We start from the raw sequence: 25,566 nt of genomic DNA on the forward strand, positions 1-25,566 counted from the left end.
ATTAAAAGGTTGTTTTATTGCAAATATTACACACACGTTTACAGCTACTAAAAATACATTCAGAACAGATCTTTATGACATTCCGAACTAATTTTTAAAAGTTTTTTTAAATGGAATATCACTGTAATATCTTAAACCATGATAAAAGGTCACATAATAATAATAATAATGTAATAATCATAATAAAAAAAAATGTCTATAACACCATTTTTATCAGCTGTCACAACATGTCACAAATGTGTGTGTGCGTGTGTGTGTGAGAGAGAGAGCATGTGTGGATACTGATTGTACTCCGTGTTGAGTTTTTAAAAAAAATAATTGATCTCAGAGTGAAATGCAGCTCTCTGTGAAGTCTATATATTTTTAAACACACAGACTGAAAGGCTTTTCAGCTACACAGAGACTATATATTTTTTAAAAGACATGCCTTCTATACTCTGATGCACAAAACATACAGGTCAGCACACCCCCAACTGACAGAATGATGACAATTTCTAAAATGCTGCAATGCATCTGACAGCACGAGGGAGTTTGAGCCACTACGTGTATTATCACCTCTGCTCTTAGTCCACACCTTCTCTCCATTTTCTGTCTCGCTTTTTCTGCTTCATCTTTTCATGGTTTGTTCAGCACCTTCTCTCATTTTACTCCTTCACAGTGCTCTCTAGGGTCATTGTGACAATTCTATGGCTGCAGAATTTGAAGATTTAAAAAAAAAAAAATTTCTTATGTATTAATACCATAGTACTGCAACTATATAGCACATTGTGCTGTATTGTATTGTGTCATATTGTGTATTTCATGTATTGTGTGCAATAAATACATCAGTGAATCATTCATTTGACAATGACTTGGCTCCATCATTTTTACTAAAAATAGTTTGTTTGTTGGATTTCAGGAACGCCTTCATCAAAGCCCACAGAAACACTCATCTGGAGTAGTCATTGGTCAGGATGCTGAGAGCACACAATAAAAAAGTCCCTGGTTAGACGTTAATTTGCATTTTGCACCCTTCTGTAATTCTGCGATTAAAAAACAACATATTGTACACCACTATGTGATTTCACATCCAAAATCATGTCTCCACCTTCTTGATCTACAGTAATCACTCACTCACGTAATCAATTAAATAATCAACTTTCAACCAATTCGGCTGCAAATATTCTGTAGTATGACACATTGTTTATGTTAACTGTGATTCAGTTTGTAACAGTTCAAATCAAATGAATGGTGCTTTTTAGCCTAACAAGAATCACTATAAGATAGCTCTACCTCTGAACAAATCAGATGTCATCATCATCACACCGACCTTGGCTTCCTTAACCTGCACAGAACATTCTAAAGATAGGATTCAAAGGTTTCTCCTCTTGCTGAAGCAAACAAAAGAAACTATGAATAAGCTCATAAACTTCACTAAAGCTAGGACAGACATTTGTCAATTTACAGATGCTAATCAGTAACAGCTATGAAACTGCTTCTCTTTTTTCCTTTTCTTTTATGCAGAAATAAGTGCTCTGCAGTTTTTGTTACCCAAAAGCACAGTCAGGTTTTACTTTACCAGCTCAGCTGGTTGCTGTACAACTTGACAGTAGAACTAAGTGTGTCTAAGACTGGCTCTGTTCACAAAACTGCTAACTGTGTAAGCGATTATTTAATTGACTAAAAGATACCAACAGCAATTCAGCTGGTACTCCAGATATAATTGTGCCATCTGAGAGTTTTTAATCACTACACGCGACACAGTGTAGCTTACATGGACTCAAAAACACACAGATATCCTGCAGCCCATACGACAGCAGCATTAAAAAATGCCAATTTAAAGGTGAGAGATGCTCCTAATCTCATTGATACAGTCTAGAGATACACCAAAATGTAAATCCTAGGCTGATACCCATAACCAACAATTAACACTTTATTGTTGGCAATATTGACATCACAAAGCAATAAAAAAACTAAATGTTAAAGATCATCATTACATGATGCTGAACCAAAAATGAGGCCATGATAAAAAAGTCATATCAACTAATATCAACTTGTCTCCTTTCATCACTTCTAAGTCAACAGAAATCATGTCATTCATTTGTCTCTGGATCTGAAATAAGCTATTGTACTGATCAGTCATGAGTACTGAATGTCTTGGATGAAAGTCAATTCAAAACAGTAAGTTATATTATGGGCCATTACAGTGAAACAACAGGGCCAGAAGAGGCTAGGGTCTAGAAGAAGGGAAATTCCTACCCGTGGTAACTGCATATTTTAGTGCATGCACAAGCTAAATAAGATAAGATGCACAATTATCACTAATTTCCATATTTCCAATTCTAATGTCCATAATGTGTTTATATTAACTGGTAAACAATATATTCACCCCCAATATATTGTATATCCCTAAAACAATAGATGTAATTTCACTGATTTTTCATTCTTCTGTTGAATAAAGACACTTTCCCATTTTGGGGTAATGTGATGAGCAAATTGGTTATGTATGCATGTGTCTATGCAATGCATGTGTATGTTTGTGTAAAAAAAAAAAAAAGAGTCAACTACTTGGAGGTAAAAGTGAAGAACTTTGTACACTTTGTCAAAAGCAAACATGAGTGAGAGAGAGAGAGAGAAAGAAAGAGAAATAAACAGCAGTAGAAAGAAATAGCCTTTTATTGCTTAAGTGTTCTTGATTCTCTGGGCAATTTGATGGCTTTTAACGGTGCACAGCATCAAAGATTGTGGGAGCTATTTCAATCTGGTTGAATTTTACCAGTGTTAACACATGCGCACACAGACACACACACACTCTCTCCCTCAATGTTTATCATCTTCATTGAGCCACTAGCAGCAAAAATCAGACAGAATGTAAACATCAAAGGAATCCAAACAGAAAATACAGACCATAAAATAAGCCTTTATGCTGATGATGTATTACTTTTCCTCGGGAACTCACAAACCGCTCTTCTAAAGACAATCACACTTATAGATAAGTTCTCATCTGTATCAGATTACTCCATTAATTGGAGTAAATCAACAGTTTTGCCTCTGAATTGTAAATTTCAGAACATCATACCTACATCACTACAGTCGGGCAACATTAGATATCTAGGTATAAATTTTTCTCCCAGGCTGTTAGATCTGGTACGACTGAACCATATTCCTTTACTAAAAACAATAGAGGACGATCTCACACGTTGGAACTCTCTACCTATATCTCTCATGGGGAGAGTTGCCACAATAAAAATGATGATTCTGCCTAAAGTAAATTATCTGTTCTTAATGATCCCTAATAAACCTTCTATTGCTTGGTTTAAGTCGCTAGACTCATATATTTCTAAATTTTTATGGAAAAGTAAAACATCTAGAATAAGCTTGAAGACTTTACAAAAGCTAAAATGCAGCGGTGGTCTAGAACTACCAAATTTTTATCACTATTTTTTAGCCAATAGACTACAGTATGTTTCAAGGTGGATGAAATCAAACCGCTCAGACAGCCCATGGCTGGATCTGGAACAAACACTCTGTGGGAAATTGAAAATATCTGACTTACCTCTCATTAGCTCCAGCATTAAACATTACAATTGCTTTAAAAGCCTTACAATAAGCACCACCCTGATAGCCTGGTGGGAATTCTTAAAGATGGCTAAGTCTTCACTAATCCCTTGTAAATTAACACCCATTTGGAACAATCCCGATATATGTCGGAAAAAGACAGTACTGAATTTTTCAGAATGGCAAGAAAAAGGAATAAATAATTTAGAACATGTTATTCATGATGGGACCTTTATTTCATTTGAAGATCTTATTTTAAAATATGAAATTAGCAGTAGCAAATTTCTGGAATATCACCAATTGAGGTCCATCATACAGGCAAGATTTAATCTAAGTAATCTAAATCTAGAAATCCCTGTGTGGATAACAGACTTTCTAAACCTCTATACCCCTAAACTGTTATCAAAAATATACAAATTATTATTAAAAATTAATGATTCAATATCCCTTCCAATTACAAAATGGGAGAGAGATCTTTCCATCATCCCGGATGAAAATTTCTGGACACAGATATGTCTAAATACTTTTAAAATGACTAAAAATCCAAATTTACAACTTATACAATACAAAACTCTCCATAGAATACATTATACAGGGCACAGAATGTTCCAAATGGGCCTCAGAGAAACAAATATATGCACTAACTGCACAGGTAATTATATTGAAAATTATATGCATGCTATATGGTCTTGCATGCCAGTTCAGAGATTTTGGCAGACAATATGTGAAGACTTATCCACATGGTTCCATTGTGATATCCAAGCCTCACCAAAACTGTGCATTTTAGGTGATATAAGTGAATTAAACATAGAAACGAATATATCACCTATAGTTCTTACTGCCTTATGCATCGCCAAGAAAACTATCCTCATGAAGTGGAAATCAAAAAATGATTTATGTATAACTCACTACAGAAACCTACTTCTAGACCACATTAGTCTGGAAAGAATGTCTGCTACCACTAAAAATCAATTGACTACATTTGAATCCCTCTGGTCCCCACTGATCAGCTCCATCACGTGATGGGGGTAACCGGCTGTAGTCTTGTCTTGTGGTGTACCCAGCAGGTGGCTGGGGGTGGGCTGGGGGATTTGGATGTCTGATGGCTCTTGGACTGGAGATGGGGGCTGACGCTCTGCGGTTTCTGTGTGCGGGCCCTGTTGTTGATGGTGGGGGGCCTGGATGTGTGCGCTCACGGTCTTGGGGTGGGGACCTGGGGACCCGTGGGGGTGGGTGCTGGCCCCGTCCGGGGGGCTGGCCTCCTCTGTGTGGGCCGGGGTGTGGGGTCTGGGGCCTTGGCGCCTGGGGTCGCCCGTCCCCCGTTTGGGCTCCTCCCTGCGCTGGAGGGGTCTGTGCCCCCCTGGGCGCACCGCCGGGTGATGGGGGTCTGGGGCGCGCCGGGGTGTCTGTCTGGCATTCCAGGATTCTTGATGCCTCCCGGGAGGAGGGGTGGGGCACTCAAGTAGGGGGACAACCACATAGGGCTGGTTGGTTCTGGACCCAGGACCACTGTGTTTGCGTATATATGGGTGTGTGTGAAGTTTGTGCGGGTGAGTGTGTTTGTGTTGGTATGTATGTGTGTGTGTTTGTATTGTAATCGTGAGTATGTGTATTGTAACCGTGAGTATGTGTATGTGTGATAATTGTTGTCTCTTGTGTGCGTGTGGGTGTGTATGTTTTGTGCTGTGTCAGCTGTGTGGGCGGGCGCCGGCCTGGAGCGCGGTGGTGTCCTGGGGGCTTGGCCGCTTCGGGCCCTGGGCCGGCCTTCCCTGCGCCGCGGCCGGGTGTAGGAAACCGGGGTGCCTAGTGAGCTAGCGCCAGCTGGCTCTCTTCCTCCGAGGGGTAGTTCTCTGCCTCTCGGTCTTTCTTATCCTGACCCTTCCCCTCCTCCCACTCAGTCAAACATCACACTACACATGGGGGTTCTGGGGGAGGGGGGCCCATGCTACAGTGAGTAGGGCCACCTACCTGGCTCTGCTCGCTGTGATGCGTGATGTCCCACTCCTCCCCTTTTTTCCCCCCTTACAATGACACATTTCATGACACAGTACAGTACACACAGGGCTTTGGGGGGCAGGTGTCACTCAGTGGATGGTGGGTGGCGCTGCTGATGTGACCTCACTTATCTGCTCACTGCTACCTGCCCCTCAATTTTATTTACACATTAGACATTGAGGGCCTTGGGGGGCAGCGTGGCAGTGTGCTGTTATTCAGTACTACATTGCCTCTGTCCCTCCAATTTTAATTGCACTGTAGCTCACACACATTCTTTTCATTTCACACACATATTGAGTGTGTGGGGGGGGGGGTGGGCAGGTCCTCTCACACCGGTTTGGTGCACCCTGCCTGGTGGGGAGACCGGCCGGTCATTCGGGGCCGGGGTGGCTGCCTCCCTGGGTTACCGCTGACCCGTGCTGGTGTCCGCCCGCCGATACTGTGAGTCCATGTATGTTCCGTGTGTATGCATGAGTGGGTGACTGGTGTGTGCGAGTGTGGGTGTGGGTGTGTGTGGGTGCATGTGAACATGTGTGTGTGGACAGCTGGGCCTGGGTCTATGACTTGCTGAGCCTGGACATCTGTGGTACATGGTGGTGGGCAGGAGTTACCCCTCCCCACCGCTCCCCGCTGCTTGCCGACTCCGCCCCACACCCGGGGTATGGGTGCCCTGTGGGTCCCTGGGTGCATGACTGGACATCGTGGCGTGGTCCCTGCCCTGCTCCCTTGGCGGTTGTGTCCTGAGGGTGGTTTGGGCCTTTCTGGCATGGGGGGGGGGGTCCTGCCGGGGGTCGGCCGGTCTCGGGCGCCTGGGCCCTCGGGGGCCGCATGCTCGGCTCATGCTGGGGATGTTGGCCTGCCGGGGGGGGTGGGCTGCTCATTGCCTCTGGCTCTCCGGTCACTTGCCCTTTGTCTGTGGGCGCTCTGTCTGGGGCCTCCATTCTTCGTCCTCTGGGGCGTGCACGCGGTGGCCGTCGGAGCGTGTGGCCTCAGGTCTCCTGAGTTCCTAATGGGCTGTGGATGGTCCGGGTCCCCCGGGTCCTTCCCTATCTGTCTCTGGACCACGGGGGCATGGTTGCGGCTTCTTGCCCTCATTGCTGAGCACATTCCATGACACATGACACGTGAACGCATATACACACATATACACATTGTTGCAAACAGTAGAATTGTGTGTGGTGGGTGGGTGTATATGTATAGAGGCATATGTATAGATATGTAAACATGTGTATGTATGTAGCAGCAAATAGTAGAATTATGTCTGGGTGTATATATGTATATGTATATGTGAATATGTATATGTATGTATATCTGTATAATTGTTTTTTTCCCCTCCCCTTTTTTTTTTTTTTTTTTTTTTTTTTTTTTTTTTTAACTTACTTATTTATCTATTTATTTTTATTTAGTTGTCTGTTTATTTACTTATTTTATTTGTTTTTTCTCTCTTTTTTATTATTATTATTATTTTTTTTTTCTATTTATTTATTTACTTACTTAATTATCATTATTATGATTTATTATTATTATTATTATTTTTTTTTTTTTTTCTCTCTCCTCCCTTCTTCTCTTTCTTTCCTGTCCTCTTTTTTATTGCCTGTCAGGCCTGGCCAAACAAATAAAATAAAAACTTTAACAAGAATAGGCTTTAGTAACCTATAGAGCTTTTTCTTGTGAAAACAAATATGTTTGGTACATCAGTACATTCGGATTACCATTCCGATTGCAAAAATGGCCAGATATGACAGGTTAAAAAAAAAAAAAAAAAAAAAAAAAAAAAAAAAAAAAAAAAAAAAAAAAAAAAAAAAAAAAAGACACACACACACGCGCACACAGACACACACACACACACAGCGCCAGAAAATGGAGGGAGAAGGACTGCTGCTAATGGGATGTTTGAAGCCACTTGAAGCCAAAATTTCTAAAGCAACCATCAACAACACAATGTACTCATAATACTGGATACTAAAGTGCTGCTGCACGTATAATGCTTTTGTGCTGCCACTCTTCATCCTATTTACCCCTTTCTCATATATTTACTGCTCATTCCCTGTCTCTGTTCTTCTCTCTACCTCACTCACTTCCTCTCTGTGCTGCAGAATGAACTGGGAGAGCTGTGATAACGGCTGAAGGAGAGGACAGAGGACCAGAAGCAATTACGTCTGACATTAATTGCTCTTTAATACGTGTTACGCTTAAGAAGCAATCAGTTTAATAATTACAAAAGGAGCCGTTTGGGCCACTGCAACAAAGTGAGCCCTTCTCTGTCTTGAACGCTTACAGAAGTGATCACTCTGATATAAGCCAAAGCTGACCTGCTGGAGCTACAAGGCTAACTTAGTTTAAAAAGATAAAGAAAGTCAAGGTCACCTAAATCTTTTTGGGTGCCAAAGATCTCAAATATTAGTCTCATTACTCCACAATCAAACTTCTGACACCAAACAAGGCCTGATTCATTATGAGGATTTGCCAAACAGTCATATGAGTAGGGTTCCCATCCCAGCCCTATAATATACCTGGAGACTCAATTTGTAGCTTAGAATCAATGTTTACTAAATTCAGCAGACAGGCATCTATGCTCTCAATGCGGTCTGAGGTAAATTGATATCAGTTCAGCTACAGAAACAAACTTTCTATGTTATCGCATTTAGGTGCACAACAGTGCCTAAACATTTCAAGAGCAGTGCTCCATTCCAAAAAGACTGTCCCGGTGTTCAGGGTAATCTGAACAAATCAAACCCATTCTTTACACACAAACAGTCTGAAAGGATAAAAAGAAGAAATTTTAAACTTTGTGAGCAATACTAACACGACATTGCTTAGATTCTGAGAATGTCTGTATCCAGAAATGGAATTATTTATTTTTTCCTGGACAGGCAATCAAAAACCTGGACAATCCAGGAAATCCCGAATGGGTAGCAACGGTAGCCAAGAACATGTAGAAATGTAGGATTTAGGTGATGCAGCAGTCAGGAGAGAATGTTTGTTTTGTTTATCTTCTATTAAACAGGCTGCTTTCTCTCTCTCTCTCTCTCTCTCTCTCTCTCTCTCTCTCTCTCTCTCTCTCTTTTTCCCCTAAACCTTTTGTCCTTTCTTTCAATTTTCCTATCATTCGTCCCTCGTATTGTCCCCTCCGTCCCTCACTCTTTGTGGTGAACTAAACTGGATTAATGTTCCAACATAGACCTGTTTGCATTTCACACAAATGAAGGTAACAGCTGACTCGGCTGATGAAGCTCCACTGAGTACTAAACGGTTCTGCGTGGCACCTCCTCCGAATTGAAATGAAGAAGTTACGAGATGCTAAAGTCACGACCATGTCTATACACTGATATGCCTGTGAGCCTCTATCATAAAGAAATTGAAAAGAGACAGAAAGAAAAAACAAAGAGGAAATTTGAAATTGACTAAGAAATGACTGGAAAAAATGGAAAAGGAGGGTTGTTAGTGAAAGGGGTGAAAGGGAGAGAGAGAGAGAGAGAGAGAGGGGAATGGAAGACAGTGAGAAAGAGAGTGAGAGATAGAGAGGACCTGCTGCAGACACTGTGTTGTTATGCATGAGAGCACTACAGCACAGCTACCTTTTTATTTGAACAATACAAACACACACACACACACACACACACACACACAGCCCTGCCTGACAGTATCCCTCCTGACACCTCAGGGAAGAGAGAGATGAACAAAGGGAAGGATGAGATTGAAAAAGTGCAGAAAGAAGAAAAGGATCGAATGTGACATTCAGAGGGAACGAGGGACGAAGCCGGACAGAGCGTGTGGTGGAGTGATGGAGGGAGAGATAAAGAACAGGAGGAATGAATAACAATACAGACACACTTTTACTTAGAAATCATTGCATGTGCGTGTTTCTGTTTTACTTGCAGATGAGCCTGTGCCTCACACTGCGTTCAAAGCAAATTGACATGTCGCTCAAACAGGACCTTCGCAGAATAATAATATTCTACCTAACTGCAAGATTCTCTGTGTGTGTGCAGTTTTCAATGAAAGATAAGCAGATGGTGTTTAGGAACAGTTTGTATAAGATTGAGTCAACACAAACACTCATAGATGTCCATACAAACAAGTACTAAACACGCAGTACAGACCTACAAAGTTGTTTGTAAAAGAACAGTTTCAGCGCCTTTCTCAGAAAGAATAGGTCTGATGACCTATGTCCCACAGGAGCTGAAAGACACTGTATTGTTTGTCTGAAATAGCGAAGTCTCACAAGCCTGACTTCTACCTGAGTCCATTTCATCTCTCAACATGGCCAAGAACCACCTACTTTTATGAACACCAAGCAACCACAGATCAATATTTTTGTGTGATCTATAGGGGCAGATTCTCAAAAACAGCTGTACGTTGGCATGGCTGTCAGGAAAATGACACAAATTACTCAAAGAACACCCCCGAATAACTTTTAAACATGTTATGCTGTAAAAGTTATGGCATACAAAGCAGGCAACTACCTGCAGAAGTTTCCTTCACTGATAAAACCCAGGGCACTGAAGTGCATACACACAGACATGCAGATTAAAATGGTACTGACAAAATAACAGTAGTTGTGGCCAGCTTAATGTGCAAAAGATACCAGATGTTTTATATGTGGGTGGGGCATCTGAAGCAGAGACTAGAAATAGCACAACAAAACATCACTCTTCAGAAGCAAGAAAAATTAAAAAGATGATATGATGTGAAGAAGCTAAGACAACATCCCTCAATTTCAGTCTGTATGTACATATACCTGTTCACCCAAGTCTGCTAATATAGCTAATAAATGATCTTATAAACAGCACAGTTCAATTGTCACAGTCCAACTCAGCTTGGTTAAAACAAGGAGCCCACACTGATATTGGCCACACTATTCAAAATAGATCTGAATGTAAACACTTAGCTCACTCCACTGACCTTTTGCAGCAACTCCTGAGATACCATCTGTGATGACAGATTTGTAACAACAAAACAAACATGCTGTAAATCGCTGGAGTCTATATTTATGAACATTTTTCAATAGTTGCACTACTCCAGCACGAACTGTTAAACTGACTATAAATTGTAATCATACTACTCATTTAAATGTCTTGGTATTGTCAAGATTCTTAAGCTAACCTAAACGTCTGACCTATACAAGCACTGGAGTCAGAGAGGGAGAGGGAGAGAGGGAGAGAGAAAGAGAGAAAGAAAGAATCTGAGAAAGAGAGGGAGAGAGAAAGAGAGAAAGAAAGAATCTGAGAAAGAGAGGGAGAGAGAGAGAAAGAAAGAATCTGAGAAAGAGAGAGAGAGTAAGAAAGAAAGACTGAAAGAGAAAAACAGAGAAAGAGAAAAAAGAAAAACAAGAGAGAGAGAAAGAAGGGCCAGTATTACAGAACTCTTTTCCCACCTGCATATACATACAAATGTATACAAAACAGAAAATGTATGTGTAATTTCAGCACCCACAAGAACATATGCACTTACTGTTATAGACTTAAAACACTCTATAATAGAGTTAAATGCATTCCTACTGTTAGATAAGTCACCATGTCCAGAACCCTGAAAGTAGGCTGAAGCCAAAACTGCAGCATGACAGGCCAGGGGCTAGTAGCTAAATGGCTAACCTGAATGCTGCTTATACTCCACTAACAGAGCCAAACAGGATCACACACATACAATTTCCCAGGGGACACTATGCTTGTGTTCACCTCTGAATGTATACAAGTATATATGTAACAATGTACACATATTCCTCAGCATTTGAGGCTGATGATCATAAAATCAACAAAAAGTGTGTGTGTGTTTCAGTGTAAGAACACTGGCGTAATATGGGTGCCACTTGACATTAGTCTTGTTTGCTTTGTTTGTGCTCTATTTTGTATTGCTTGTATGTTTGCTTTGATGTTTCCCTGCTGACCGAGGAGTTTGGCAGGAAAGTGACATCCCCCTGTGGCATTTCTTAAGCCTTGGGTACATTACATGACTTTTTATAACCTGCTAAGACTTTAAAAGACTGGGTATCTCAACCTATCTGACTTGTTTTTGCTGATTATTTGGGGAACTAAAATATTGGGGATTGTCCACTAAACCATTAGAGATCACACACTCCTCAACTTTTAAGCTGTTGCTGAACTGAACGGAGCTCACCTGAAGTTGCACGTATTCATGCGGACCCATGGGAACCCTTATAACTCTCGTGTTACTAGGAGACACAAATAAATAAAAGGTAGAGCTGTTCACTGTTGCTGCTGTTTTCTCTGCCATTTGTACTGACCCAGTAAAGAAGCAGCAGGTAAACGGGTTTAAGTGAGACTAATGGATTTACAATGTGATCAGTCTGGTGTTTATATATCTGTATAATTATAAATCTTTCTTTAAAAACTTCATTGTATTTATGCTCATTAGCGCTCTAGATATATGACTCTTTGCCACTTTTCTTTGTTTACTTGCTGTATTTTCTGCTTTTGGGCTCTCAGTTTTCAGTGGCTGTTGCAGGAATCTGTTCAGATTGAGTTGCTGATCAGTTTTACAGTTGCTCGATTTTACTCAGAGTTTATCAAAATGTTTATCAAAAACATTTAATAAACTTCAACTGGTCTGAAAAGCAATTGGGAGGCCAAAAATCTGAGTCTGCACCCCTAAGAACACTACTCGATTCACTGTCCAGCTGTCGACTCCGACTGACACAAACATCTACAGGCTAGAGCCAACTCTCAGACTCAGCCAGACTAAGAATCAGGGATAAAACTGGGGTAAAAGTATAGTGTATGCCCAGCTTTGAGCTTACTGCCTGAGCAATGCTGCACCACAGCCATGAGGCTTTCCAGAGCGACCATTTGAGTGATGCTACATAACACCTACAAGGTTTCAGGGGAGTAACATTACACCACAGCTGCTTTCACACTAAGGTGGAAAAATCACTGCTATGCGTTCACACACAGTATTTTAATGGGATGCATTGGTAAAACACAGGTTTTTTTTTGTACGAAGCCCAGCAGCAAGGGCACAGGAAAGCGGAGTCCACCACAGCAGATGCACATATAGATCGACTTTTGCATGACACACTTCAGTCAATTCTTAGTGCAGCCAATAAGATGGCAGTAGGCATATCTGGTTGTTCCTGATGAAACACGAAAGGCTAGTGTTATTGGACCACAGCGCTCACTTCCACACACCATTGCTGCTCACTTCTCATACGGGTGTGAAAGCAGCTTGCTGCAGACATGAGCAGCGAGCACAGTACATACTGTGTTCAGTGTGAAAACAGCTTAAAAGATGATAAACTGCAGTTACAATGCTTCTTGAGCTAAGCGAAGAGACAAGAGTAGATAAGGACTCTTTCTGAACAGCTGGAACTGTGTGTGTGTGTGTGTGTGTGTGTGTGTGTGTGTGTGTGTGTGTGTGTGTGTATAAAACTATATGATATGATTATATCTTTTGTTGCCACTGTAATGTGTCCTTGGGTTCTAAAAATCCTGCTCCTCATATTATTTCACCATCATTCACACTTTGGTTTAATACATTTTCCTAAATACAGTTTCCAAAAATTAAACATTGGCCTCCCAAAATCAGCAGGTGTAGCAAGTTTGAGTGTATGTGTGTTTGGTTGAGTGTTTTCTGAGTGTCTAATGATATTTGAGAGAACTTTTATGTCAAAACAGTGTCTACTAAAAGCAAGAATTCTGCATTTTCACATATTAGTGAGTTTATTTTGCTTTTGCTAATAGAGAGAGAGAGAGAGAGAGAGAGAGAGAGAGAGAGAGAGAGAGAGAGAGAGAGAGAGAGAGTGAGAGACGTGGAGCACTCTTTCAAGTAAAGGAGGCTAATTTATAGTCAGCCATCTGGAAGCAGTGATAGTGAGTGGAGCACAGAGTCTCTCTCATACACACAAACACTCCTATGACTTCATTTCATTCTATACTGGCAGTTTTTAAATTTAATGAAAGTATGATTGTACTGTGTGTGTGTGTGTGTGGTGTGTGTGTGCGTATGTGTGTCTGTATTAGTGTGCACTCCAAGATGGTCACATAATTGAATATACCAGCACTCAATAACTTTCAAGGGCAGCATAAACCTGCACTGTAGACTTAGCCTACACTCAACACAAAGACATTTCTCTATGGAATTACAGCCTGAGTGTGTACATCACTATTGGTTCACTAACAGACCGAAGACCAAGCCATGGCAATGATTGTGTGTTGATCACCTGTAGTATAAAGTGTTGTTCAGTTTCAGGCCATCTTATTCATTCCTCACCATGTAAACTTACCATAAGAGTTACCAGCTGTAACTCTTATTCGTGACCTGTATTAGATGTATACAGTTACTGTAAAGGGAGTATTGCAGACAAGTGGTGTCAATGAAAGCCTCTGTAAAGATTTAGCTTCACTTTCAGAAAGAAAGCTGAGCAAAGCAGTCAGGAAGCCAGCTGATGGCGCATGAAAAGTCTTCTTTGTGCCAAAGTGAGGAAATCTGGAGCGCGTGGTAGAAAGAACGAGGGCAAAGACAGAAGTGAATGAAAGCTGAACAAACTGAGAAGTTCAGCACGTTCCAGGTGAAGTCAAGAAAAGAGAAGAAAGCTGAAAGTTTATCAGAATTGGAGATCCTTTCTTGGGGGCAATCTGTTTATCAGGAACAAATCATTACAACAACAACAACAACAACAAAAACACCAAAAGCAGCAAAACAAAAGCACGCACCCATACTAAGTCAAGCATTGTAGGGAGCAAACCAGAGAGAAATTGTTAACATCTGTTTTTTTATTTGAATAACCTACATTATACCAGTTACTAGATACCAAAGTGTCCTCACACCAGCTGTTAAACATTTGCATTCTTTTTCTTCATACCTACATAACTAACATTTCAATATATGTTTCATATTAATTACTAAATATTTTAAAGCAGTGGTAATTGAATTATAATAGTCTTAACATAATTACTGACTATTAACACTGCAATTTAAGTGATGGTTTCCACATACTTAATTCAGATTTTTAGAAGTATTTATTTATTGTGGTAAAATGTTGTTTCTGTTTACTCTCTGATTTACTCTTTTGTTTGTTTCCCTTTTTTCCATTGCACCATGCAACTGCTGCCTGGTGTATCTCACTGAACACTACCCACTAAGCAATACTTCGCATAAAATTGAGTACACACATAACTGCTGGCTTCTTCTTATGCTGTCAACTTCAAGCCTTTTACAGCAACTCAAGAAACATAAAAGGCTAAAAAGGTTCATTCAATGAAACTGCTATCTTTAATAGTTTAATATCTGCCTCAGCATTTCATTCATCCAACCAAAGTCAGTCAAACATAAGACAATTAGCTGTTAGGCTAAAGTAAATACTTAGAAGCCTTAACATATCTAAAAAGGTAGGCTAATATGAAAAGGTTAGCTCAAGGATTTAAAGCAATCTGACCCTTTTCTCCTCTAGTAAACACAGACATGTTCTCTCCATCACAGTAAGACAAAAATAGAACACCACTAGGAGGTAACTGATCCATCTCACTTCTTAACTAGCTTGACAGAACATTCCCATCTCTGATAGACAAGGTCATGCAACTGTTATCAGCTCTGGGTGTGTATGCTTGTGTGTTCTGGCTTTCAATTATCTCCTGATTAAGTCTGGAATATCAGCAGGGAGATAATTGAAAACCAATTAATCATTTCAATAAATCAGCAGTTAAGAAGTGAGAAAATACCCACCGCAGCAGCCACAGCAGCTCAATTCTCAACCTAAAGCAAGGTTTAAAATCCAATTGTTCACTATTCTGTCTTATCGCAAAGCAGCTCAGCAGGCAGACTCAGCATGGCCAATTCATCTCAGTTCATTACTGATTTTCAGCACCTGTCTAAGCACACTGAAAAAAGTGATGTACTTAACATACTTGAGTCAAATGTGTACATAATTTTCATATGCATAAAAAAATGACATCCACACAACTGTCTTACTTTTAGAGTTGATCCAATATAGAAATGGAGCACACATTTTTCTAAAGTATGGAAAAGGTCCCAAAATAAGCCTACCTAAATCTAAAACATATTTCACTTATGACACATGTTTTTTTAGTGATGTACTGAAAGATTTCTCTCTCTTTGAAAAGGATCAAGGAAGTTTAATGCATCACTTTGTTTCAGTGTGCAAAATGTAGTCCAAACCCAAGAACAATGAACGAATATCGCATCTCTTCTTTCTATATTTACTCCTTCTCACTCTCTCCCTTTGCTCTGGACACTTTTGCCCTCCTGTGGGTTTCTGCATACTGGCATGTTACATTGCCCAGATGCTTCTAAACATATAACTCTAATTTTAATAGGTAGTTGGACAAACTGCACTTGAGGACCAAACTGTGGTACAGGCCAGGGGAGGTCCTAAAGACGCAGCATGGTAGCCGTTATTAATAACACTGGATAAGATGCACATGAACTGAAATTTGCCCAAAAAACATCAAAATGCAAGCACATCATTCAGAATTAAGTTAGAAATGGCTGGATTTTTGACATGTGTCACTGGAACAGTGAGAGATTTTTGACATTGACATTGAAGCTGTTTAACTCCTTTTCAACTCCTCCGTGACAGGCAGAAGCCAAAAGGGGGTTAAGTGGCCACTAGGGAGGTGTGACAGAAGCACTAATCAAAAGCACTCAATAGTGTTTTCAGCAGTGTAACTGACCTAAATGAAAATTAAACCTGAATATATAAAGCACATCACCAATATCTACACCTGCAGTGAAAAAAAGTTATGCACTGGATTTACTTGCTTTAGATTTGTACACACAAAATGTTACTTCAACACAATCACTGAGAAGTAATATATTTTATTTGTGTGGAAATGCTGTACACATTTAAATCAAGTAAATTCAGTACATTGCTTTTATACTCAACCAAAGCCTACACACAAAACCTCTACACTGACTATACTGACACCAGGCAGAGTATATGGTAGGAGGCTGAAGTCAAAAATGAGGAAATGCGAAAGACGGCTAAATTGTGTACTCACGATCGCTGCAGTATGAGCCTCCATAGGACGTCATGGTGCAGTCGCATGAGAAGCCCTCCCACTGCTGCAGACACACTCCCTGATTATGGCAGGAGTCCTCCGTGCAGGTGGTGCTAGGTCCTACACAGACACACACACAAATATAAGTGTACATACATGCATATACATCCAGTACTGTACTAAAATCAGAGACCACCTAGTCCACTTCTATAAAGAAGGAGAAAGTAAGTAAAATAAGTGAAAAAACAAAAATTTCCAAAGATTGTATGGCTTTATATGTCAATAAAAGAATTTTTGCTGCTGAGCCAGGTGTAACTGGAAAGTCATCGAGATTTAAAACTAAATCTGATCATTTATTTCTTGCCAGTTTTGGACCCAGAAGGAGAACCTCTGTTTTGTTACTGTTTAGTAGGAGAACATTACGTAACATCAAGTATTTCACGTCTTTTACACAGTCCTCTATTTTCTTTAATCTGTATTTGTCATCAGGTTTGGCTGATATGTACAGTTGCACAGCAATGAAAGTTACTGCCATGGTTACTTATAACTGTGCCTAATGGTAACATGTATAGTGTAAATAATAATGGCCTAAAATAGAACCCTGCAGAATTCCAAATCTTACTTTTGAATAATTGGAAGATAAATTGTTTACACTGATGAACTGATAACATTCTGTTAAGTAAGATTTGAACCAAGATAGGGCTGTCCCTGTGATTCCAACCATGTTTTCTAACCTTTCTAGAAGAATATTATGGTCTATTCTATCGAAAGCTGCGCTAAGGTCAAGTAGCAGTAACAGGGAATACAGCCTTGATTAGAGGCAAGAAGATGATTATTAGTTATCTTTACTAGAGCTGTCTCAGTGCTGTGATGTGGCCTGAATCCAGATTAGAATTTTTCATATACATGGTTCTTATGTAGATATGAACAAAGCTTTTTCTAAGATTGTAGATATAAATGGTAAGTTAGAAATAGGCCTGTAATTAGACAGTACACTAACATCAAGATTTGATGTTACCTTCCAGGCAAGGTGGAACACTTCCAGCTTGGGTTGTCGCCATTTCCGCTCTAGTTTCCGAACTGTTTGTTTTAAGGCATGGGTTTTATCGTTAGATTGTGAGAAGCAGAAAGTTCAACCAAGTTCTGGGACCAAACTTCTGATAAACTGAAAGCAAGACTTCTGAAAAGAATGGAAGCTGTAACAAAGGCACTGAAAAGAAAATAACACAGCTATATTAATATTTCATTGCTGTGGCTTCTGTGTAATTTTCTGTTAAATATACTGTAGCACACCATGTGCTACCCCAGAAGGAAGACAGTTGCTGCAGACAGGCAGGATAGTTTCAGCAGCAGTCATTTCATTTTGAATGGAATATAAAACAACCACAAAACCAAGAACCCAGCTTCATTGCAGTGGCTTCTAGCTATACGTTTCAGACCCTGCCTGAACCACTTGCTTTTCAGCTCGTCAGTCTTTTTTGCTGGTGCTTGTCCAGCTTCTCTTGGCACGCAGAGCTTGGGAGCTGCCTACCTGCTGCCTGGCACATACACTAGATTTCCAAAAGTATTCCCTCACCCATCCAAATTGTTGAATTCAGGTGTTGAGTCAATCACTACAGAAATCCAAACTTCATGTGGCCTTCAGATTAGCTCAAGAACAGCGTAGAGAGCTTCAGGGAATGGGTTTCCATGGCAAAGCAGCCTCACATCCACAACTGCAATGCAAAGCGTCAAATGCAGTGATGTAAAGTATGCTGCCACTGGACTCTAGAGCAGTGGAGATGTGTTCTCTGGAGTTACAAATTGCACCTCTCCATCTGGAAATCCAATGTATCACCCTGGGTTTAGAGGTTGCCAGGAAAACAGTAATTGTCTGACTGCATTGTGCCAGGTGTAAAGTTTGGTGACAGGGCGTTGTGGTGTGGGGTTGTTTTTCAGGAGTTGGGCTCAGCTACTTAGTTCCAGTGAAAGGAACTCAAAGTTTCAGCAGACCAAGAGATTTTGGACAATTTCATGCTCCCAACTTTGTGGGCACATTTTGAGGATGGCCTCTACCTGTTTCAACATCACTGCGCATCAGTGCTCAAAGCAAGGTCCAAATAGACATGGATAAGTGAGTCTGGTGTGGAAGAAGAATGAATTACACTGGAGACTGCAAGCCAGGCCTTCTTGTCCATCATCAGTGTGTGACCTCACAAATGCGCTTCTGGAAGAATGGTCAAAAATTCCCATAAACACACTCCTAACCCTTTTGGAAAGCCTTCCCAGAAGAGCTGAAGCTGATATAGCCGCAAAGGGTGAGCCAACATCATATTAGACCCTATGGATTAATAAATGGGTTCTCACTCAATTTCATACGCGTGTGAAGGCAGACGAGTGAATATTTTTTTTTTTGCAATATAGTATATATGTTTTCTGTTTTGTTTTTTTTTTCCTAATGCGGAAAAATAAATTGTACTTAATGGCTGTTTTAACAGGCAATTAAATTAATGGCTGTTTTGCTAGAGTGGTCTCTGACATTCTGAAAAGAGTTTACTAAAACAACATATTAAATCACTGTGTGTCAAGAAATGTATATTAATGTGTATATTAATATTAATGTGTGTGTAGTTTAAAGCATGCATATGAATGTGTTTCTTAGCAGTAGGAAAATGTTAAATATTCATAATCATCATACAAAATGACAACTAATCATTGCAGATTCACTGAAAATATTCAATTTAATCAATTACTTTTCTAATAGAGACTATTTTAGCAATCATGACACCCTACGCAAACAAGAATGGATACCTTAGAACATTTTGACATTTTTTAGGAATTGATCACCAATACATACATTCAGACACATACTTTAAAGAAATAAACACACACACATGCACACACACTTAATTTTATTTAGAAATCAAATCAGATCTACAGCACACACATGCTTGCTCTGAAAAGCCCTCACACACACAGAAAAACAACACGAGGAACACGTCCGGCTGCTCATTAACAAATGGAGGAGACATCTGTTATGACACACGCTAAAATTATTCTGTAAAAATATGCAGCAGCTATTGGAGTGTTGACAGTCTGCTTGCTGCTCTGCACTGTGCATCAAAGCTGTTATTGCATTAACAGAAATGCGGGACAATCAATGTGCCTCATCAGTATCTGACGTTAAATAAAAGTCAGCCCTTCCTGTCCTGTTCCCAGCCTTTATACAGAGTGTGCATTGACTTTCTGAATAAGCTACAGTGGATAACACTGGGGGAATCTGTGCTGTGATGACTTTGACAGGGAACAAAGACAATGTTATTTACAGAATCTGGTTTCTTTTGTTGTTTAGAAGAAAACAAGGTCTTGGGTGATAAAATCTAGTTATTCAAAGACTTGAAATGTTAATCTTGCTGAATGAATGTTAGCGGTTGCTTGCTATTAGCTCTATTAACGATTCAGATAAGGTGATGCTGGCCAATGCTGTATTCTGACTAGAATGAAGGAATTTGTTTATTTTTAATCTTTTAAGATTAAGATATTTGTGTATGAACACATGTTGGGGTAAAACAGACCTGTCGACCAAAAATTTGAACTTTCACTAGCCATTCTTCAGTGCCACAATTAAACTCGCACTGTTACTGCAACGTTATGGACTGCTATGCCAGCTAGGTATTATGTGTATGCTGTGTGAACCAGACAAAGTAAAATGACCTGCCAACAATCAACATGTAATGTACCTTGTAAAATGTTTTTTATAACATTAACAATACCTACAATGTTATTACCTGAACTATTGCACTATTCACAATACAAAGACTGCTTTGCGCTTGGAGATTTCATTTTTATCTACAGACTTTCTCTCTAGAAACTGCTGAGGATGTGAGTGGCAAAAGCTCGTATTGCATTTAAAACACAGCATATTATCAATGCACACCAAGGCTTTAAGTTCAAAGAAAGCTGACTGTGTATGTTTCATTTACTCAATGTTAATATATATATATATATATATATATATATATATATATATATATATATATATAGTAACTGAATAAATCAAGAGATAGAAACAAAATGATGTTTTACGATACATCAGCAAAGCAACAGAGCATAGCAGGATGTGTGTTTGTCATAACTTTGACAACCTGACCTACACATGTGAAAAAACACAGTGACTGACTTGATGCTTAGTTCATGTAAATAAAAAAAAAAAAATCATTTGACGCCCATCCATTTCATTTTGTTTCATTATAGAATGAGTGCTCAAATGAGATGTTTAATTTTATTGGTTATTATTCTGATGGACCCAAGAGCTGACTGGACCATCAATCATATGCTAATGATCAGAGGAGTCTGGGGGCATCAATTAAAACAAAATGCTATTTCTGCAATAACTGCAGGTCAATTTTAGCATAATTACAGAATTATGATGTAATTTCTAAGAGGTCAGTAGGGTATACATTTGGCTTGTGCATGTGTGTGTGGTGTGTTGAAAGCCTTAAAAGCATAAAAACATAGCACGCATATATGTATGAGAGACAGAGAGAGAGACGGAGAGACCGACCAGTATGCCGACCACCTACATATCTTTATGTTCAGTTCACACACTCTACCTGAAATCGACAGCTGGCTGAAACATCTGGAAGGGTTTGGCTCTGTCGCCCCGGATCTTTTTTTCCCCCTCTTTCGTCTATTCCTCTATCTCTCCCTTTCTGTACCCCTCCACCTGATCTCCAATCCTAGCATACATAGTCACTCATGAGGAAATAATATATGACTGAATATAGATTACCTATGTATGCTACACAAGGGCATGTGGGAACAAGCAATATCATGAAGTATTTTTTCTAAAATGATATCAGCTGGTGAATGTTAGCCAGTAATACATGATTAATGCTTTTCAAATTAGGCTTTGATTGCAGAACAACCATGCTTTGCTGATCTTAGATCATCAGGCAGGCATTTCATGCCTAAGAAAATAAGGCTAACCTGATGCTATCAAAGGTAATTTTGGAAGGAAAAAAATCTGTATAATAACGTCTGACAAGGCAATTGTTGATCATTCATTAAATTTGGAGAAGAGCCCCTTTAAATGTCAAAACAAACACATGCAATATAAAATCCAATAATGTTACCCATCCAGAATGCAGCATGCTATGATTAGCATTAGTGAAGCCTAAGAACTCAATCTGATTTCAATGTTTTCTGAAACAAAAAATGACAAGGTGATGGGAGAGCGTATGTATGTGCAGGTAATAAGGTTGTTTTGGCAGAGGTAGACAGAAGTAAAACTGAAATGAGAGGGGCTCCACTGGGAAATTACAGCAGAGCCTTGTAGATTAGCGCTGTAATGCTTAAAAAATGCTCGGAAGCTAGATAGCTGGAGCTTACAGCTACAAAAACAGAGTAGGAAGCACACAACTGACATGCTTGTCTGGAATACTGCTGGCCAGGCCTCATATAGAATGCTACAGTGAAAAAAAATACTGATGAGATTAAGCTGAAGGAAAGGGCACTATATATGAACTAGTAGCATTAAGATTAAAAAATGATGCTTGCTAATTTGTGGTTACTGTACACAGAGACCATTTTGAGTGGTTAGGACCTTTTTGCTGACACAGCATTAACCATAAGCCCACTGCCATGAGGTTCAGACAATGGTAGGTTGTTAGGTCTTTGAAAAGTCTATAAACTTTTATTTTGTTCATGCTGGATGATGATCTACATTCCATAAGTTCATTAGAGATGAAGCATGAACAAAATATCATTTGTGATGGTAAACTTATCATTATTCATTACTGTATATAAGTATACACTACTGTATTTATTTATTACATATTTATACCTAAAGCAAAACCACTACTGTTCACAATCATGTAGGTTAGGTCACACTTAGTAATGAGAGACAAGGAGGCATTTTTTCGACAGAATTTTGACTCTGATTTCAAGTGTGTCATAATACCGTTAATGGTAAATTAAAATTTCTGGTTTTGGATTTCAATCTATTTTTTCATTTATACAAAACTCTTAAAGTTACACAAATAAAAGAAGTAAATGAAGAACTGAATCATGGCCTCATTCAACATGCTCTAAAGAAAAGATCAACAGCAAGATGAGAAAATACACTATATTTCCAAAAGTATTCACTCATTTTTCCTTGGCCACAGGTATGTAAAACCAAGCACCTAGGCCTGCAGACTGCTTCTACAAACATTAGTGAAAGAATGGGTCGCTCTCAGGAGCTCAGTGAATTCCAGCATGGTACTGTGATAGGATGCCAAATTTCAGTCGTGAAATTTGCTCACTACTAAATATTCCACAGTCAACTGTCAGTGGTATTATAACAAAGTAGAAGCGATTGGGAAACGGGATTGTGGCAACTCAGCCACAAAGTGGTCGGCCTCGTAAAACGATGGAGCAGTGTCAGCAGGTGCTGAGGCGCATAGTGCGCAGAGGTCACCAACTTTCTGCAGAGTCAATTGCTACAGACCTCCAAACTTCATGTGGCCTTCAGATTAGCTCAAGTACAGACCAAGAGATTTTGGACAATTTCTTGCTCCCAACTTTGTGGGAACAGTTTGGGGATGGCCCCTTCCTGTTCCAACATGACTGCACACCAATGCACAATGCAAGGTGCATCAAGACATGGATGAGCGAGTTTGGTGTGGAAGAACTTGACTGGCCTGTACAGAGTCCTGACCTCAACCAGACATAACACCTTTGGGATGAATTAGAGCGGAGACTGCAAGCCAGGCCTTCTCGTCCATCATCAGTGTGTGACCTCACAAAATCCACTTCTGGAAGAATGGTCAAAAATTCCCATAAACACACTCCTAACCCTTTTGGAAAGCCTTCCAAGAAGAGGTGAAGCTGATATAGCCGCAAAGGGTGGGCTGACATCATATTAAACCCTAAGGATTAAGAATGGGATGTCACTCAAGCTCATATGCATGTGAAGGCAGACAAGCAAACACTTTTGGAAATACAGTGTACAATACAACCCAACATAACATTCATCACAGAATGATTAAAACCAGTGTTTCCAAAAGAAAAAAAATGCATTTTTTCAATCTCTTTCACATTTTTAATTCATACTACACAACTAAGTGTCCTGCTTCTCCAGACACAGCACTGCTTGCTTTTTTAGTTTGAAAAAATGCTCAGTTGTGGCTATACCAGCGGTTCATCCAATATTTACTGAACAGATAAGTACTGAGAAATACTTTAAGAACAGAGAGCACGAGGGGGAGAAGAGACAGCTAGTACAGGTAGCCTGCTGTGTGTCAGCAATGCACAATAAAACGTTATAGTACATTTTGGTAATGTCAGCGGTCATTGTTCAAATAAAGGACAATGTTTCAGTCTAGTTTGCATCTTTGTTCACAGGAAAGGGCAAAATTACTTGCAAAATGGATGAAACACAAAAACAAACACTCAGTTCACCGTTTTTCTGTTTTTTTTTTTTGTTTTAGTAGATTCCTACAAAAATGTGACCTAAAATATAATCAGATATTCCTTTCCTAAAATTATTACAACAGATAGAGAATCCAATTAAACAGATAACACAACAAAGTAAATCAGCAACGCAAAAAGTACATAGTTTGTCATTCATTTATGGAACTAAGTTATAACATTCTATATCCATGTTGGTATGTGAATCTTTGTTTTCAGTAACTAATGTGAGCCACTTGGGCAACAACCAATAACTCTTGATCAGCCCTGTACATTGACTTGAAGGACTCTTGGCCTATTCCTCTTTACAGTCTTGCTTCAACTCTTATGCTTAGGGGCTTTCTTGCATGAACATCACACTTTAGGTTCTCCCTCAAAATTTCTATTGGATTAAGGTCTGGATCATTCTAACATGCAACATTGCTTCTGCTTCACCATTCTTTGTAAACTAACTAACTAACTGTTAAACTAACTGTTTTTAAGGTCATGGTCTGCAGGAAACATTTTCTGTTAAGGGTCAGTTCATAGACAATGTTAGGGACAGTCCTAACATTCTCGTGCACAATTTCATGATACAATCCCGAGTTCACAGCTTTATCAAATGATGGCAAGCTGTCTTGGTCCAACAGCAGCAAAGCAGCTCCAAACCATGATACTGCTACCTCCGTTTTTCAAAGCTGGGATGAGGTTCTAATGCCGGAATGCAGTGTTCAATTTTGCATAACATCTCTCATTTCAGCCATAAAGCTCAATTTTAGCCATCTGCATAAGTTTACAGGCAGATAAGAAGTGGCTATAAGTCCATACATACTACTTTTGTTCAGTGATTGCCTTATTGTTTGCTCATGAACACAGATATTAGGCCAGTGTAAGAGAGGCCTGTGGATCATTACATGCTGCCCTGTTGTGATCGCTCTGAATATTCTAAGCCTTAGTCTGGGAGTCATTTTTATTGGATGACTACTCCAGGGAAGGAGCACCAGTGGTGGTGAATTGCCTACATTTGTAAACTATCTGTCTGACAGTGGGTCTGCGAAGCTATTAGAAGATGGGAAAATTTTGACCATGACGGAATGGACATGGTCAGCAACAATACTCAAACAGTTTATGTAATTTAGGTGAGATTAATTGGTATTAACAAGCCCAAAGTGTGCCAAGAAAACACAACATTGTGCCATTCCTGACACCATTACACCACCTCCACCGGCATGGACTGTTGACAGAGGCAGGCTGGGTCCATGAATTCGTGCATCCCTACCATCTATGTGCCCCAGCATAAACAGAGATTCATTAGATCAAACTACGGTTTTCCAGTCTTCAACTGTCCAGTTTTGAGGAGTATGTGCCCACTGCAGCTTTCAATATGGAAGACGGAAGTGGACCCTGACATGGTCTTGAGCTGTTATAGCCCATCTGCCTCAAGGTTTGACAAGGTGTCCATGCTGAGATGCTTTTCTGCTCACCGCAACTGTACAGAGTAGTTATCTGTGCTGTTGTAGCCTTTACTGGTTAGCTAGTACTGGTTAGCTCTACTGACCTCTCTCATCAAAACTCCAAAGAACTGCCTCTCACTGGATGTTTTCTCTTTACTGCACCATTTGAGTAAAGTCTAGACACTTTTACCAGCTAC

At 39.8% G+C, this 25,566-nt stretch overlaps 1 protein-coding gene across 11 annotated transcripts in view; it reads right to left on the reverse strand.

Annotated features, from left to right (window-relative positions):
• nrxn2b (neurexin 2b) overlaps positions 1-25,566 on the reverse strand; it is an 863,803-nt gene that overhangs the window by 298,830 nt on the left and 539,407 nt on the right. For all 11 annotated transcript variants that reach the window (XM_037533024.1, XM_017697610.2, XM_037533021.1 and 8 more), the window contains one exon: positions 16,506-16,625. In XM_037533024.1, the coding sequence (XP_037388921.1) occupies positions 16,506-16,625 (120 nt within the window). The remainder of the gene's footprint in view (positions 1-16,505; positions 16,626-25,566) is intronic.

Source organism: Pygocentrus nattereri, chromosome 22 (assembly GCF_015220715.1).
Source record: "Pygocentrus nattereri isolate fPygNat1 chromosome 22, fPygNat1.pri, whole genome shotgun sequence".
NCBI classification, from domain to species: domain Eukaryota; kingdom Metazoa; phylum Chordata; class Actinopteri; order Characiformes; family Serrasalmidae; genus Pygocentrus; species Pygocentrus nattereri.